This window comes from Camelus dromedarius, chromosome 7, assembly GCF_036321535.1.
Source record: "Camelus dromedarius isolate mCamDro1 chromosome 7, mCamDro1.pat, whole genome shotgun sequence".
In the NCBI taxonomy this organism is placed as follows: Eukaryota; Metazoa; Chordata; class Mammalia; order Artiodactyla; family Camelidae; genus Camelus; species Camelus dromedarius.
Window position 1 is genome coordinate 45,065,335 of NC_087442.1, and position 16,217 is coordinate 45,081,551.

Sequence of the window (16,217 nt, forward strand, 5' to 3'; positions counted from 1 at the left end):
CAGACTGATGTGTGGGCCTTTATGAAAACAGCATCCAAAATTATTTCTGTCCCTTTGTAATGTGGGATTTAAAATGTTTGATCACTTGACGTAAAGGTTTTATGAAAATCTGACTTGCTTACTCTGATGTATATTATTTCTTCTTCCCATAGATTTCTGAAGATGATTCATATGTCAGTGACATAAGTGACAACCTTTCCTTAGACAATCTCAGTAACGATTTAGATAATGAGAGACAGACCTTGGGTAAGATTTAATTTATTTGATTTCTAAGTGTTTGGTTCTTTACAGAATACTAGTAAGCATATACAGAGTACCTGCTGCCAACAGAGGACTTGGCCAGTTCTACATCAGAAGCTTAAGACGTGGGCCCCACCGTTGAGGTTTTTATAATCTAGATGGGGGCACGGCACTCTCATGTGAAACATGCACTCATTCAAATGCCTGTGTCTGCTCGTGCAAATTCCTGTTTTTATAAAGTGAAAGTATATCAATTATGTAAGTATCAAATTAATGCAATAGATTCCTTATCTGGTCAAACATTCTGTCTGCAAACATTAGAATATAGCTTTTTGCCTTTAGCTATCTAGTGGTTTGCATAGTTTAGGAATTCTCTAAGACTTACAAAAGATCTGATCTAAGTGGTAATTTAGTCTCAGATTCTTCAGGATAACACATTTGAAGGTAACACACTGCTACCTCCTTAGGGGTAGGGCTTCAGGAACCCTTAGGTATCCCTTTATTACTGGTTGATCCCAAGAGTGAAAATGAATGATGCCCAGGAAATTTTAGCTGGTACCGAGGGGTACCTGGAGTGTCTGCTATCTCCAAACAGCTCTGATTTAGGAGTTGGATAAGCAGACTGAAACCTGTTTAGGAAGGCGACCTTCAGAAGAATCTGCCCATTGGACAGGTCTCTACGTGGGTCCTGTAGCATCAAATACTCTTAGTCTTGGTACTCAGTGTGCCTTGAGATCTCTAGGTTTGTCTGTGGCAGAACACCACCTGTTTTTATATCTGCATAGAGGACAAGACCCTTTTTTATTTACACATCAGGGCCTGTGTGATATTTCAGTAAGTATGTGTGAAGTATGATGATCATGAGTTGTTATCTGAATGCCGAAGAACTTTTTCTTTGAAGACCACGCACAAAAAAAAGGCAGATTATCTTACTGTCCTCTGGAAGAACATCCTTTCAGCGTCACACCTACTCATTGTGCTTTGTATCTTTCTTGAACTGTTTCTAGAGAGGGGAACCCTTTGGTGGAGAAGTCTGAGAACCAGTGACTCAAAGGAGAAGCCCAATAATATAGGAGCAAATTCATGTACTACTTCTTTTTTTTTTTGAAAAACTAAAGAAAAATGAGGAGGCATCACTTATTCCCTGAGCAAACAGCACACAAGCTAAAATGAGGGCTCCCACGTGGATGAGAAACAAATGCTGAAGTCCTCCTTCTGTCTGAGGCCCTAGGGAGGGACCCCAGGGGAACACAGAAATGAGGGTTCAGATGTCAAAGTTGGGAACAGAGGACTTGCCCCGAACCTTAGACCACAGCTATGCTGAGTTGACACCAGCCAGAAAAAGCATATAAGAGGGGAGGGCTGGTTCTCTATGTCTTATTCCACAGCCATTTTGCTGAATTACTGATCAACATTGCCTTAGCTTGAACAAACACTGGGCCAAACCCAGCTTTCTTCTTTGGCAGTATTTGGAAGATTAGATTTCTGCACATCAGTACTCTACTTACTATAGAAATAACCTTTGCATCTTAAGCTACAGTATTGCCTACAGAAGGAAGTAGGATTGGATCAAGGTCTTGATAAATTATCACACTACAATTCCTCTGAGCCCATGGTAGATGCTAGGAATTTGGAATGCTTCCTATTAATTTTTTCCCCCTAAAATCAGAAGGCACATCTTAGGATCTCACTGTGATGGGTGCTGTGTGGAGGTTTAGTGGTTAGGAATCTAGATTCAGGGATCAGATGTCCTAGGTTAACCCCAGGTCTGTCACTGGTTATGTGTTCTAGGGAAGTTACTTAATTTCTCTGTGCCTCAATTTCTTCATCTGTAAAATGGGGATAATCATACTGTTTACCTCAAGAGGTTGCTATGAAGAATAAGTGAGATAATATATGCAGAATGCTTGGAAGACTGTCACAGAGAAAAAGCTGGATATGTATTAGCCATTATTAGTAGTTGTTTGGTAGTCTTTCAAAATTTAGTGTAATCAAAGAAAGTATTTTGGAATTACATGGAAAGCTGTTTTTAAAGACTATTATCACTTGCAGCTATTTACTTGTGTAAATCAAATTTTTGCCCATGTTGAGCAATCAAAACAAACTCAGAATTTAATTGGATGCTTAGATTACTAACATGAGAGTTCAAAGTGTGACCCCCAGTTTTATATTCTGTTCATTAAAGCAGCTTCGTTATTCGGAGTGATTGGCTTTATAATAAAATACCACTTTCTCATATGACGGTATAACGCAAAAGATTTCCTTTGAAAATAGGCTAAATTGAGGTGGGAAAAGAATTTCAGAGCATGAAGCAATGGAAGTTGCTACAAAGGAAAAGATTGATAGATGTGAACCCCTAAAGTGTATGTGTTTCAGTCACGAAAAAAGTGCATAGACCAAATTTAAAGGTAAATATCAACGGGGGATTAAATTATAAAACAAATACAAAAACAAGAGATTGTGTCTTAATATAGAAATAGGAAAGCATACAATTCAGAGAAGGAGCAATATCCACAAAAGCGTTCCACACCACGCCAGGAACTTTTTTTGACTGTAAATTAACACAAGGAGCTAGCACTGCCCGCCTAACGATTTGCCAAGAATTCAAACAAATGCTGACAAGTCTAGAAAGACCTCAGAACATGGACAGTGGCATATGCGCTGATAAATGGGAAACTGATACTGCCTTTTGGAAGAGTGATCATATGAATCAAAATTCTAAAACTGTTTGTATGTAATCTTCAGCATAGTAATTCCATGGCTCTATATGCTAAGAAAATAATCAGAGGTATAGTCAAATATCACAGCAAAATGCTGAAGCAAATCTTAAAGTCCAACAGTAGGTGAGTGATTCAGTATTATGGCTTAGTCATAGCATGGGATTTTTACAGTCATTGAAGATGAGGTTTTAGAAGACTTGAATAGAATGGAAAAATGCTTATGTTAATTGCTTGAGCAGAACATTGAACTATACAGACATTGTGAGCTAAATGGAAATACTCTGAAATATAAATGGCTGCTACCTCTGGGTAGGGGGATAATGGATGACTTTTACTTGTTTTTCATTTTCCTATAATACAGACAACTGATTTATCAGAATTTGAAATGACTTTTTACCACCATCTTTTTTGTTTGTTTATTTTTTGTTTTTCTCTTGGGGGTAGGTAATTAGGTTTATTTATTTACTTATTTAATGGAGGTACTGGGGATTGAACCCAGGACTAAGCATGCATGCTAAGCATGCACTTTACTGCTGAGCTATACCCTCTTCCCCTGAAATGACTTTCTCAAAAAGAGTATGAAAGTTTTTATCAGACCTTGAAGTGCTTTTTAAAAAGAGTTGAAAAGTAATCTGGCATAGAAGTAATCCAATTCCCAGTTTTACTCTAAGTGCATATAAACTCTGAGGAACCAGCTTTTGAGGAGGAATGTGAAGACCTCCCTGTGAATAAAGTCCATGCACTTTAGTGCTTGTAATGTGGGGTACCTCAGTTAGCTGCTCAGAATTATTTTTATTTTCTGACTTTCCATCATAATCTGGAAAACTGAGATTAACAGTATCATTGAGTACTTGCTTGGTAAGGTTTTATTCATGGTTTTTTTTTTTTTTCTGTTTAATAATAAAGTAAAATTCAAATCCTTTTAAGGCAGCCAGGCTTATTTCCCTTCCAGGGCCTGTTCTGGAAAGTGGCGGGGAAGCCAAGTCCAAAAGAAGAACGTGCTTGCCGGCACCCTGCCCCAGCTCCAGTAGCGTCAGCTTGTGGAACATCCTGAGGAATAACATCGGGAAGGACCTGTCCAAGGTGGCCATGCCGGTGGAGCTCAACGAGCCACTCAACACGCTGCAGAGGCTCTGCGAGGAGCTGGAGTACAGTGAGCTCCTGGACAAGGCTTCCCGGACCCCCAGTGCCCTGGAGAGGATGGTGAGGACACAACCTGCCACCTGCGCCTCCTGCACCTCCCGCCTCTGCACCTGAGCCACGAGGCCACTCACAGGGCCCGGCAAGGCTGAGCCGGGCAGAGCCAGGCTCCTGTCCCTCTGCTTCCGTCTGGATTGCCCTCCAGACAGCTTCATTTCCCAGTGACCTCCAGTTCCCCTCTGCCTGGCTGTTTTCAGTCACCCTGTTGGGATTTGCCTTTTGGGAGCAGTTTCCTGTGACAGTTGGTGCCTAGGGCAGTTCTGTTCTGTGGTTTTGGCATTTTTTTTTCTCCAGAACCTTGCATGTGATTGTTCTGCTGTGCCTAGCTGGAAAACCCCTCTTGAGAGCTGTCTGCGTGTTTACTTTTACACCCCTTGAGTAGATAGAATTTAATTTTTTGAATTCTGTTTTTGTTTTTTTTCCCTCCAGTCCAGGATAAATTTTCCTTGAGAATGTTTTTGTTTATTTTTGGAATTGTCCTATCAGCTTCTAAATTTTTAGAAAATATTCACAGAAGAGTTTTTCACATGAGAAAGATTATCCCCCCAGCCACATTTCTCATTTTTTAGAGTAAATAAAACAAACCAACCAACCAACCCAAATAAAACCTCACTCTAGAAAAATTAACCTTCTGTTCTCTACTCAGTGTCAATTCTGATCAAGTGATAGGCCTTCCAATGAAGGGGCCTCCAGGTATTTCGCATCATTCCTCTGTCTTGTGGGGATGGGGGAGTGGGGTACCTTGATGGTAGGACTGTGGCCAGATCAACCCTTTCCATGACCATGACAATTTGTTCTTGAACACTAAGTGTCTCTTCCTTTTTACTTACTCATGTTACCTGCTCAGCATTAGTCGTTCTTTGTGTGGGATGCTGGAACACTGGCGTCTTCCTGCAGATGCAGTCTCTGTTCTGGGCTTTTGCTGATTGGCAAAATGGGACGGCATGCCCCTCAGCCTCAGGGATCCAGCCACCCATCACCCTCCTATTGGTGGAGGATGCCTTTGTTTTCTAAATTCTACACATTCTTCAGTTTAAACCCTCATTAAAACTTCAATTTCTTTAGTGATTTGAAGATTAAGGGGAAATCTTTACTACTGGCTGAAAGAACCATCCTGTGTCACTCCACATACTCTCCAGGGACTTCTCCTATCAAAGAGATTTTCTTTCTTGATACTAATGTTACTAAGTGTAGGAGAGAAAAACAAGCTGTTTATTTTTTATCCTCTTTGTTATTCTTCCCCAGAGAATTTCTGTGAACAAAGGAGGCAAATAGCTTCCAAGGCAAGTGTTAAAAGTTAACATTTGTGGACAGAGCTTTTCTTTAGAGAAAATGATTGACTTTGAAGATGAAAAGCATTCTTAAAGGTGTTTCATTTTTGTAGCAATTTAGAGACCTTTGGGATGTCAGCTGATTGATTGGTGTCATTGACCTTGAGAAGAAGTTTGAGGAAAGGCTTTGCTCTCCAGCACCAGTATGTTAGGAAGGGAAAGAAAAGAAAAGCGTTGAGGAGGAACCTAGCCCATGGATTGTGTTTACTATTCTGAGCAGGAGGGTCAGCTCGGACCCCTGCAGAGTTTTTTTGCCAGCCCACAAGGAGGACGCTTCATTCTGCCTGCTTCCTCCCTTCTTTTATAAATGTGTCATATTTTAAATTGTGAAGGTGATTCGGGGTGTATTCAGCATTCCATATAGATGTGTGACCTTGCTGGTTAAGGGGCAACAAACATCTGAGGAAGCTGAGAGAGGAACAGAACCCACGTTTCCAGAACAGACTGAATCGAGCACAGGGAGGTGATTTTCATAAGCTCTCCAGCTGCTCCAAAGTGTACCACACACTCTGGTGTGAGGGGGTAAGGTGGGGCCAGTATGCAAAAGTCTGAGGAGAGTTATGTGACTAGTGAACGTTTATGAAAGGTGCACAGCTTTTTTTCCAATATAAGAAACTTCATGAAATGAGTTGAGAAGAGGAAACATTGAGATTATTACTCAGTATTAGAAAAGCAAATTTGTCATTGATACTTAGGCTTAATTTTTTGCCCCTTCTCTCTCTAAAGACAAAAAGAATACAGACACATCTTAGAGATACTGCAAATTTAGTTCCAGACCACTGCAGTAGAACAAATATCACAGTAAAGTGAGTCACATGAATCTTTTGGTGTCCCAGTGCATGTGAACGTTATCCTTACATTATAATGTAGCCTGTTAAGTGTGCAATAATAGTATTCTATCTTTATATATATATATGTATGTATGTATGTATGTATGTGTATATATATATACTTGAAAAAAATACTTTATTGCTAAAAAATGCTACCCAGCATCTGACCCTTTGGTGAGTGGTAGTAATATCAGAGACCACTGATCACAGATCTCTATAACAAACCTAGTCATAATGAAAAAGTTGGAAATAATGCGAAAATTACCAAAATGTGACACAGAGACACAAGGTGAGCAAATGCTGTTGGAAAAATGGCACCAATAGACTCAGTTGATGCAAAGTTGCCACAAACCTTCAATTTATGAAAAGCACAGTATCTGCGAAGCACAGTGAAACGAGGTGCTCTGGTACTGTGTCTCGCTGGTGCCCTAAAAGGGCGCGTGTGGGAGATGCTGAGAGCCTCACAGCTGGGGCCAGGAGAGGATGTTGCTCATTTCATGTTAGCCTGTGGTTTTCCTTCCTTTTCCTTTTTGAGTTTTCATTTTTCCCTCCCAGAAAAGCAGAACTTTTTTTTAAAGATACCGTACTCTAGCCTAGGGCTTCTTGTCTAGGAAGTGACTCCCACAGATTTTCTTTTGTCAGAATGAGTTTTTAGGTTTCTGCAATATCACATTGAGTGGTTAAACATAGGATGCTTAATCCTGAATTTTGAGGGAAGTTTGTTTGTTTTTAATGCTCTTCTTTCCCCTCCTCCCTAAAAGCCTTAGCACGACATCAGATTCTCAGGTATTGTCAGGTTGAGAGTTGCTGGCTCAGCCTAACAGCTCAAAACAGTATAGTTCATCATCTTGAAAGCCTCTGCCCACTTTCAGACATCAGACCAGATGGGCAGTTTGAAAAGGTTTGGTTCACTTGTCTCTGGGCCAAAATGAAACACTATTTAAACCTGCAACTTTAAGCCAAAGGTGGTTTGGGTGTCTTTAAACCAGAGACAAATCTTTGGCTTTTCGAGATAAACTATAAAAGGAAAAAGGGGTTTTATTTTGTTCGTGTCTTTGTGAAAAGAAATTTCTCGGTGACAAAGAAGTAACAAGGCTCTTTCCCCCCTCCCTAGGTGTACGTGGCAGCCTTTGCCGTGTCGGCCTACGCGTCCAGCTACTTCCGGGCCGGGAGCAAGCCCTTTAATCCGGTTCTGGGAGAAACCTACGAGTGTATTCGTGAAGACAAGGGATTCCAGTTTTTTTCAGAACAGGTGAATATACACCCTTTTTGCTTGTTGAGAGGAGTTGCTTATACCTCCCGTTATGCATACTTTTGAAATATTTGTTTTCCACCTTTCACTGGCTTCAGAGCAACTGAGATCATCACAGTGCTTTTACACATAAAGAGAGCGATCGGTTTCCTTGCACTGAAATCTGGCCACCACCATGAGCGTAAAGGTGCTCGCAAGGCTGAGGCTCTCTTGGCTGTATGCGTCCTCCATGCCCTTTCTGTTTAAGGTCATAGTGGAGGGAAGTTTTTAAAGCACAAAGCATTGGCCAAACTGCAGTTTAGAGATTTAAAGTGTGCACCGTCGCACGTTGACATCATCATTCTAGAGCACGGGCGTCCCCACCAGAGTGGGAGCACCAAACAAACACTTTATTCTTGACTTTGATTTAAGAGCAATCATTTGTGTGTTTATTCATTCCATCCATAAATACTTCTCGAGACTGTACCATGTGCCTGGCATCGTTCTAGATGCTGGGCTGCTGTAGGGGCCAGGGGGCAGACCAGAATGCCTGTCCCTTGTCTAATGGATGGACATGCCTTATGCGTACATAGCCTGAGTTCCCTGAGATTCCATGGACTATTCCCACCTGTAAGTTAGCAGAGAATAATATTCAAGAACAGTGTCTCTGGAGCCAGCCAGCCTAGGTTCAGGTCTCAGCTCTACCTCTCACTAGGTTTATAGCCAGGGAAAGTCCCTTAACCTCTCTGTGCCTCAATTTCCTCTTTAAAGTGGAGATAACAGTAGTGGTACAGGCCTCAGATGGCTTTGCGATGAGATATTCTCTACAAAGCACTCAGAGCACTTCTTGAAGAATCAAGTGTTATGTGAGTGTTTACTCTCTTTACTGACGTACGACAGCATAGTTGGCAGTAGTGGAATGTTGGGAACATCAGAAATATCTGTCAATAAGGAACCATTTAGCTGAAATAGAGTGCGTACAGGCTGAAAATCAAAACCAGCTCTCACCTGGTTAAGATAGCAGCTGAACATGTCCGCCATCTGCAAACCCCTAAACATCAGCTTGGGAACAGAAACATCATTGTTTTGATATATTTGTCCCCTCAACTCTTAGAAAACAGAGGGAAAAGGGGTGGGTTGCTAACACATTATTTTCCTTTCTGTCCTTGCTGCCTTCTTTGTCAATGGCTTTATAATGTGGGAGTAGGAGGGGGCAGGGTGGTGGCCGAGAGGCTTATGAAGATGGTGGTGGTCTTAACTGTACATGACGAACAGTGTTCTCTGAAACTCAAAAGAAGATGATAATGCAATAATCCCAAGGCACCTTTTTAATAGCTTTGCAGTTAGCAGCTAAAATGAGAAATTACACACTGACACTGGGCCAGTAGGGGGTTAAATCAGTAGTAAGAACTAAGATAATCTTACTCAAATTCAACTGGGTTATTTAAATAGTAACCCTGAAATGGAATGAGAATAAATGAAAATGTAATTTGGTTACCATGGTATTACATGCACTCGTGTGAAAAACCAAAGGCCAAAAATAGCTCCGAACTACAGCAGACAATCAGGACGGGATGAAGAGGCAGAAGAAAAGAATAGTAACGTGAGCTTGTGTAACACCGAGCTTCACTCCTACGGGCCCCTGGCGGGGCAAGGCCGCCTCGGGATCTGCTTGTGGATGCCCTGTGCTGGCGCGAGACAGGAAGCAGACCTTCTGGGCACGTGAGCGCTACGTAACATGGTCTTTAGACCCCTGGAATGGATGGGTCTAAGGAAATAAGCTTGAAAGAGATCTGATCATTGTCAGCAGCATAGGGTGTGCTGAGTGTAATGTGGACCTGCTTTCAAATCCTAATCCCACACTTTGTGTGTGGCCTTGCATAAGCTACTGAAACTTCCTGACCCTGAGTTGTTTCTCTTTCTGTAAAATAGGAATAATCATGCTTGGCTCACAGGGTTGCAGTAAGGCCCAGTGAAATAACGCGTTGCTATATAAAGTACTTGCACACTTAGTATCTGGTTATTGCTCTTATAAGTAGAGGCAACTTTTAAAATGCTTTTTAACATGCAATGTTAAGAACAGCAGGAGGAGTATTAAAATAAGATGGACTGTATCTACTGATTCAAGGGGTTTGAAGGTGGTGTAATGTCACTGGTGAGGCTTGGGCTGAGAGCCAGCCATAGGGCAGCCACAAGTCCTCACAGCTGGCTTCACCATGGGAATACCACCCACCTGGTCATGGGGGAGCCACTTTATCTGTCTGCAATTTAGGCTTATGGCCTCAGTTAGTGATTCTTTTAATATACCCTAGAACAGGTGAGTCTCTCAGGGACAGGTCACACTAGCTAAGCTTACAAGAGACTGATCTATAAACCAGAATGCTACTATACCCCTATACTGTGAAAAATGGACCTGCCTTGGGGGCCAGACAGCTTTGGTATCAGCCTGACCAGGGATACTTTCCCCACAGTTTACTTAGGAAGCCAAAATTGTAGTCATCAGGAGAACGAGAAGGAGAGGGGAACTGTTTAATTCAATGTGCCAGGCTGTCCGCTGCCCCAGGAGTGGAAGGGTTTTTGGCCAGGGCCTTCCTTTCCTGGCCAGCAGGAGACACATCAATTCAGTTTCCCCCACTCCCTCTCTAGCCCTTGTTGGTTCTGCTGACCAGCCGACCTGGTGTGTGTGAAGGCCTTCTAACTTAATACATCTCAGGAGATGACCAGAGCATTTATTCTGTTCATGCTGGTACCTCCCAGCCTGGTTCTTTTTGCTTCTGGCCCAGGAGATAGTCTGTTATGGAGACAGCATGACTCTTCTCTCTTCTGTTATGTGTGAGTGACAGACTTCAGCTTGCAGAGTTTGGGGGCTTCTTTGCTTTCTCCTACCTCTGTACAATGAGTAGAGGTTTCTGAATGACAAATATCATCAGGTGAATGGGACCCCTAAGTTAATAGTTGGGGGTGGAATTGTATTCCAAGGAGGACACTGATGGAAATCGTATCTCCAAAGGAAAGAACCTGGAAAGAAACAAAGATAATTCAGCTCTTCTACTTCTAGACAACAGAGTCCAGTGGTTTGGAAAGTGATGTCTATGCCTTTCCTCCAAGCCCTTGGGTTTTGATGCCTGAGGTTTTGGTGGGTATGTGGGTGTGTGGAGTGGTCAGTGGCCAAGGAGGCTGAAGTAAGGGCTCAGCTGCACAGAAACTTGCCCCCCCCCCCCCCCCCGTGTTGTCTCTTACCAGAAAGACCCAAAAACGCAATGTCAGGGTGACTCAGAAACCAGAGAAAGAATTTGCTGTTCAAATTTCCTTTGTAACTATTAACCAAGATTAGGTTTGCAGGGTGCTTTCTGCTTTTCAAATTTATACAGGATCTTACCTGATCTTCCCAACGCCACCTGCATGGCAGGTGAGTCCAGGATCAGTCATAGGTAAGGAGCTGAGATCCAGCACATTAGCGCCTCCCAGGTCCCCTCAGCTTACACCTGCTGTTTCCACTCCTGTGTCCTCTCTGCCTCACCTCTCCCGGTATCCCTCGTGTAGGTTTATGTACTGTGCTCAGAGATGCCAATCCAAGAACAGCCGTCTGTATACTGTTCAGACATTGGGGTTTTCCCTGTCATCATCTCTTAAACCTTTCATCCTCCAAACTCACGTAGGACTTTATTCTCAACTCCCATTGTGGGCTGCGCAGTGGCCTTGTGAACAAGGAATATTCAGGAAGCAATCATAAACATTCCCGTCATATGTTCAAACCTCTGGCTCTTCCACCTTCTCAGGGGAGGGATTTACTTTGTGCCAAGAAATCTGATTCAGCCTTGGTTTTCTGAGTAAGCCCAGGAAAGGGGGAGCTCAGAAGGAAAGGACTTCCTCTCCCTCCTTGGGGACCGAGCATTGTGCTGGCAGGTTATTCCTGACTTGGTTCTCGGGCTGCCTCGCAGGGAGCTGACACATGGGTTGGAGCTTCATCAGGGACTGGCTGGGTCAGAAAACACATTTCAGTTCGCTATGCTGCTTTCTTGGTACCTCTGGGAAAGATTTGGTGTCTCTGAAGGATATGCAGTTAAGCTATTACCTAAAAGTGGCTTTTCCTAATTGCCTATAACGTCAGCTGTCAGATCGCTGTTCAAGTCATTTTAACCACTTACCCTCCCAGCCACATACCATTCAGAGTTTGTGGCAGAAAAGCTAATGGAGTTATTGAAAGTTACTAAAATGTAAGAGATTCAAATGAAGTCTTTTTTGTTTGCTTCCTGGGCTCAGCCCTTCTTCCTTTTCTGTTAGTCATCAGAACTCTGAACATTCTTGGCCAGACTTCAAAATACCATACCTATCACTTCCCTCTTTGCACACCCACATCGCCTCTCTGAATGGTCCTTTTATCTACTAGTAGGTCAGGTTATTTACTTCTGATTAAAGTGGCAGCTTATTTACCGACATTATCGAGAGAATTCAAACTGTTTAAATAAAACAAGCAATAAATCAACTGTAAGGTGACTAAACCAGTGCTTGTGCACTTCTGGGTCAAATCAAATAATTACTTAATGTGTTTTTTTGTTTTTTAAAAAAAGAAACCATGTGGTTAGCAAATGAGTACTTAACTCTGAACATAGGAGAAGAAAAAATAATTGGCAGCTGTATTCGCCCTAAAATCAGGCCAGTATCCTTGGCGTCATCCTTAATAGCTTTCTCTCATAATCCACATCCTGTGCATCAGCGATTCCTGGGGTCTTCTTTCCAAAGCCAGTTACTTTTACGCCCTGTCCCCCAGGGCTAGCCCCCAACCCAAGCCGTCAGCATCAGTGACTGAGATGGTTGCAGTCGACTCATTAACTGGTCTCTTGTTTCCATGGCCAGTTCCTCACCCAGCAGCCAGAGCGATTGCTGCAACGACTTCCCAGGTCACTTGGAACCAAACCCCAAGTCCTGGCCGTGGCCCACAAAGCTCTCCAAGATGCTGCCCCCAGACAGCGGGCCTCCTCCCACTTTTGCTTATTTGGCTTCAGCCACACAGGACTTTTTGCTTCTCCTAAAACATCCCGGGCATCTGCCGGCCCTGGGCAGTGGCCATGTCCTCTTCCTGGGGCGCGCTTCCCCCAGCTATCTGTGTGGATAACCTCCCTATTTCTCCCAGCCTCAGAGGTTTCCGTTGTAGAGTCCTACCCTACCCACCCTGTCTGGGATGGCGTGCCCACTGCCCAGCCCCCACCCCCACCCTTGCTTTCTTCTCCTTCATACGTTACTACTGATGGACTACGGGCTTATTTGTTTGCTGTCAATCTCACCCATTTCTACACTAAAATGTAAACTCCATGAGAGTGAAGATTTTTGTTTCTTTTGTTTCTCATCGTATCCCCAGGGACTAGGCAGTGCCTGACACATCGTAGGCAGTCAGGGAATGTTGGACGAAAGCCATGGAAAGAATGGCCCCTTGATCCCCTCCCTGGGTGATTTTTGACCTGCCGCCTGTTCTCTTTTCCACAAGCGGCCCTACATGGTTGGAGACGGGTCCAGAACTCAGAGGACTCTAGTTATGTCTCTGAACAGCTGCAGAACTGATGTATTTCAGGGAGAGTTTTCTAATCTGAAGAAGAAAAACTTACGAAAAGCACAGGTACTGAAATGCACTCCTTCCCCATATGCTTCTCCCGTTACCGCCCACCTCTTATATAAAGTACATTCAAAGCATAAATCAAAAATGATTAGGTTAGGGTGAAGAAAGACCTCAGATGTACAAATACATTTTTGTATTTATTTACAAAATTTATTAATTGCCAGGGGAATGTCTTGACTTCAGGCTTATAGAAAGAAAGATACGTGTAAATACTTAACACAATAAAAACCATGTATACTAATTTCCTGAATGGGAATCCTTACCAGTCAGAAATTGCTCTTATTTGAGATGGAGAGGGAGTGATGAAGGAGGATACTAAAAAAAAAAAAAACAGTCTGAAGTGGATTTAGCCAATAGGCAGGCAGACAGGGTCTACTCGGGGCTGAGTCAGTTTAGACTCAAACTCAAAACTGAATGCCCTTCTATGCCTGAGTTAAGATGCAAGAAGAGAAACTCAACCAAATCCCGTGCTAGCAAAGACAGGTTAGATTGTGCTCATTATTCTCTACTCCAGTAGATTTTAGAGAGATTACCATCAAGAAAGATGAAGTGATTAACTGTGAATTACCCCTTTCCATGGGTACTGAAATTAATCAAAGCCTGAATAGACTCTTTTCTGTCTGGCTGGCATCCCTGCCACCTCTGATGCTGGAATTCAAACAGATGTTAGAATGGTAGCATTTTGAAGCCAGAGGGATTCTCAGACCCCATTTTACAAAGAAATCAACGAGACTCAGAGCAGTTGGAAAGATCAGCCTCAAAAGATTCTCTAAATATCCATGAGATGGAACCTTAATGGTGTGCCGAGGCTTTGGGGAGAGACCAGAGCCCAACTCTGAGAGCAGCCACAGAGAGGCAGCTGGGGCATCTCAGGAAAGAGCTTTGGATGTGAAATCAAGGACCTGGTTTAAAGCACTCGCCCTCATCACTAATTAACTGTGTAGCATTGGGCAGGCTCTTTACTGGAAAGAACCCGTTTGCTGATTTATGTAATAAGGGTAATGAAGACAGAAGATTAGCATGAGAGTGAAGTGGAAATACCCTCATGACAAAAAGTTAAAATATAATCTCTGCTTACCCCATACTAGCATGTGATCCTGGCACTTTCCATATGTTATCTTTTTTTAGTTGCAAAGTCAGTGGTACTAGCCCTATTTTATAACTGAGGCCCAGAGGGTGTAAGCATGTGCTTAAGGCCATGCAGCCAGTAGATGATACTGCAGAGTTAGGATCTCGATCTGTGGGACCCCACAAGCTCTCCCTCACTCCCTGACGCTGATGCAGCACATGGCCAAGGCTTCAGAAATGTTTCAGGAATAAAATACCTGTTGTCAGGAAATGTATCCAAGAAAAATAAAGCATTCACTTAATTTCCCGGAAAGCTTTGTAAACTTCTTAAAAGCCACACGCACCAAATAAATCATTCCCAAAGGCCTTTTTGAGCCAGAAAGAAATAAGCCAAATCATTGATATTTCACTGTGGAGATTTATTCATTCAGAAAACATCCCTTGGACCCTGTCTCAAGGCACTTTGCTAAGCAATGATTCATTAATCTGACAGAGTCGTTTTAATGGTATGCTAGGGCCTCTTTTATAATTCATATGGACAGCATGTTTATCCTTGTTTTATGGGATTTTAAATTATGAAAGAGTTTATAGTTTTTATATATTGTATTTTGTCTGCTTTGATGTTTATATTTGGCCATACTTCTAAAATGCTTGATCAAGGCTTTGATCTTTTTATTTTTTACTACATTGTTTCTGTGGAAATGAATATCATCCACTTGGTAATAATCAACTTTAAACATGCCTAGTTCTGGGGCAGGGGAACATTGCAGAGCTCCTCTCCCTCTCCGCTGCAAGGTGCACAGGGCAGGTGGGGTGGAGAAGTAATGGGTCGGTATTGTCTAGTTTAGATTTCTGTGATCCCAAGGTTGAAAAGTTAACTCCACTGTTTTCGCTGAGAGCTAGTTGGGGAAGAAGGAGAGACAAGGATGCGGCAGCTTGTGATGTGAACATTCAGGGGGTTGGATTGAAAAGAAGACAATGAAGTCAAGCCGAGAGCTGCACTTCAGGAGAGGTGAGAAGCCCGCAGGCACCGGGAGGTGCTCACCTTCTCAAGAGGCCCTTGGGAACTCAGCCCACCCAAGGGACAGCAGTCGGGCGCCTCGCACCTCATATGGGAGCTGGGGTTTATGTCTGTAGAGACCTGAAAGACACCGCACTACTGAAATCTTTGTCCCTACTTTTCTTCAGCCACCCTGAAGGTGTTATGTGTTATGTGGCCTCGAGGTCACCCTGTCCCTGCCATTTTCCACCTGCAGCAGTGGCACAGAAGTGGTTCTCAGACCGAGTTTCTCGCTGAGTCAAGGGGCCAGAGCGAGGCGAGTGGCGTGGACTTGTCAACCCCCTTCCCTTCCACCCCTGTTCACCTCACGCAGGGCTCTGAATATTCCGAGCTCTTGATAAGATATGTTTGAAGACAAGATGTGGCTACTTAAAACAATTTCTTTTTAGGGGTGGAGACTTTGAAAACCATCTATGAACCAAAAATGCTGGATTTTACCTTTACTTCTTCCCTATCAGTGTGTTTGGAAGTGTCACTTAAACTTGCTCGTTTCAGTCTCCTTATGTGTAATATGAAAGCTTTGGGATAAATGTTCTAAATGTGAGATACCTTTGCTAAGAACCAGCCAAGTCAGAGAAGTTTCTAGAAACACCACTAGCAGCACTACTGTGGTTCTACTAGTACTGAGTTACAATAACAGCACATATACTGGCCTCATGCCCTGAGTTTTGAACAATGAGCACACGTCAGTTTTTAAAAAGATTTTTCGGCATCTATAAAATTTAAAAGGTAAGTCTGAGGGGCCTTTTTCTCTTTGGCTTCTTCATGAGTGAATAAAACAGAAGTAATGACCCTAGTGACAGAGGGCAGGGCAGTGTCCTGCCGTCTCTGTTACAGGGGCTCTCTTTTCTAGAATGTAATTGCGTATTTACTCAAGATATTTTTATGAATAAATATGAACAAAGATATCCTCTTAGCAGTTG

General features: G+C 42.9%; 1 protein-coding gene across 8 annotated transcripts in view; it reads left to right on the forward strand.

The window, feature by feature from the left end:
- The window catches only part of OSBPL3 (oxysterol binding protein like 3), a 162,072-nt gene that overhangs the window by 125,526 nt on the left and 20,329 nt on the right, over positions 1–16,217 (forward strand). For all 8 annotated transcript variants that reach the window (XM_031455064.2, XM_031455063.2, XM_031455065.2 and 5 more), the window contains 3 exons: positions 153–246; positions 3,913–4,163; positions 7,436–7,573. In XM_031455064.2, coding sequence (XP_031310924.1) covers positions 153–246; positions 3,913–4,163; positions 7,436–7,573 — 483 coding nt within the window. The remainder of the gene's footprint in view (positions 1–152; positions 247–3,912; positions 4,164–7,435; positions 7,574–16,217) is intronic.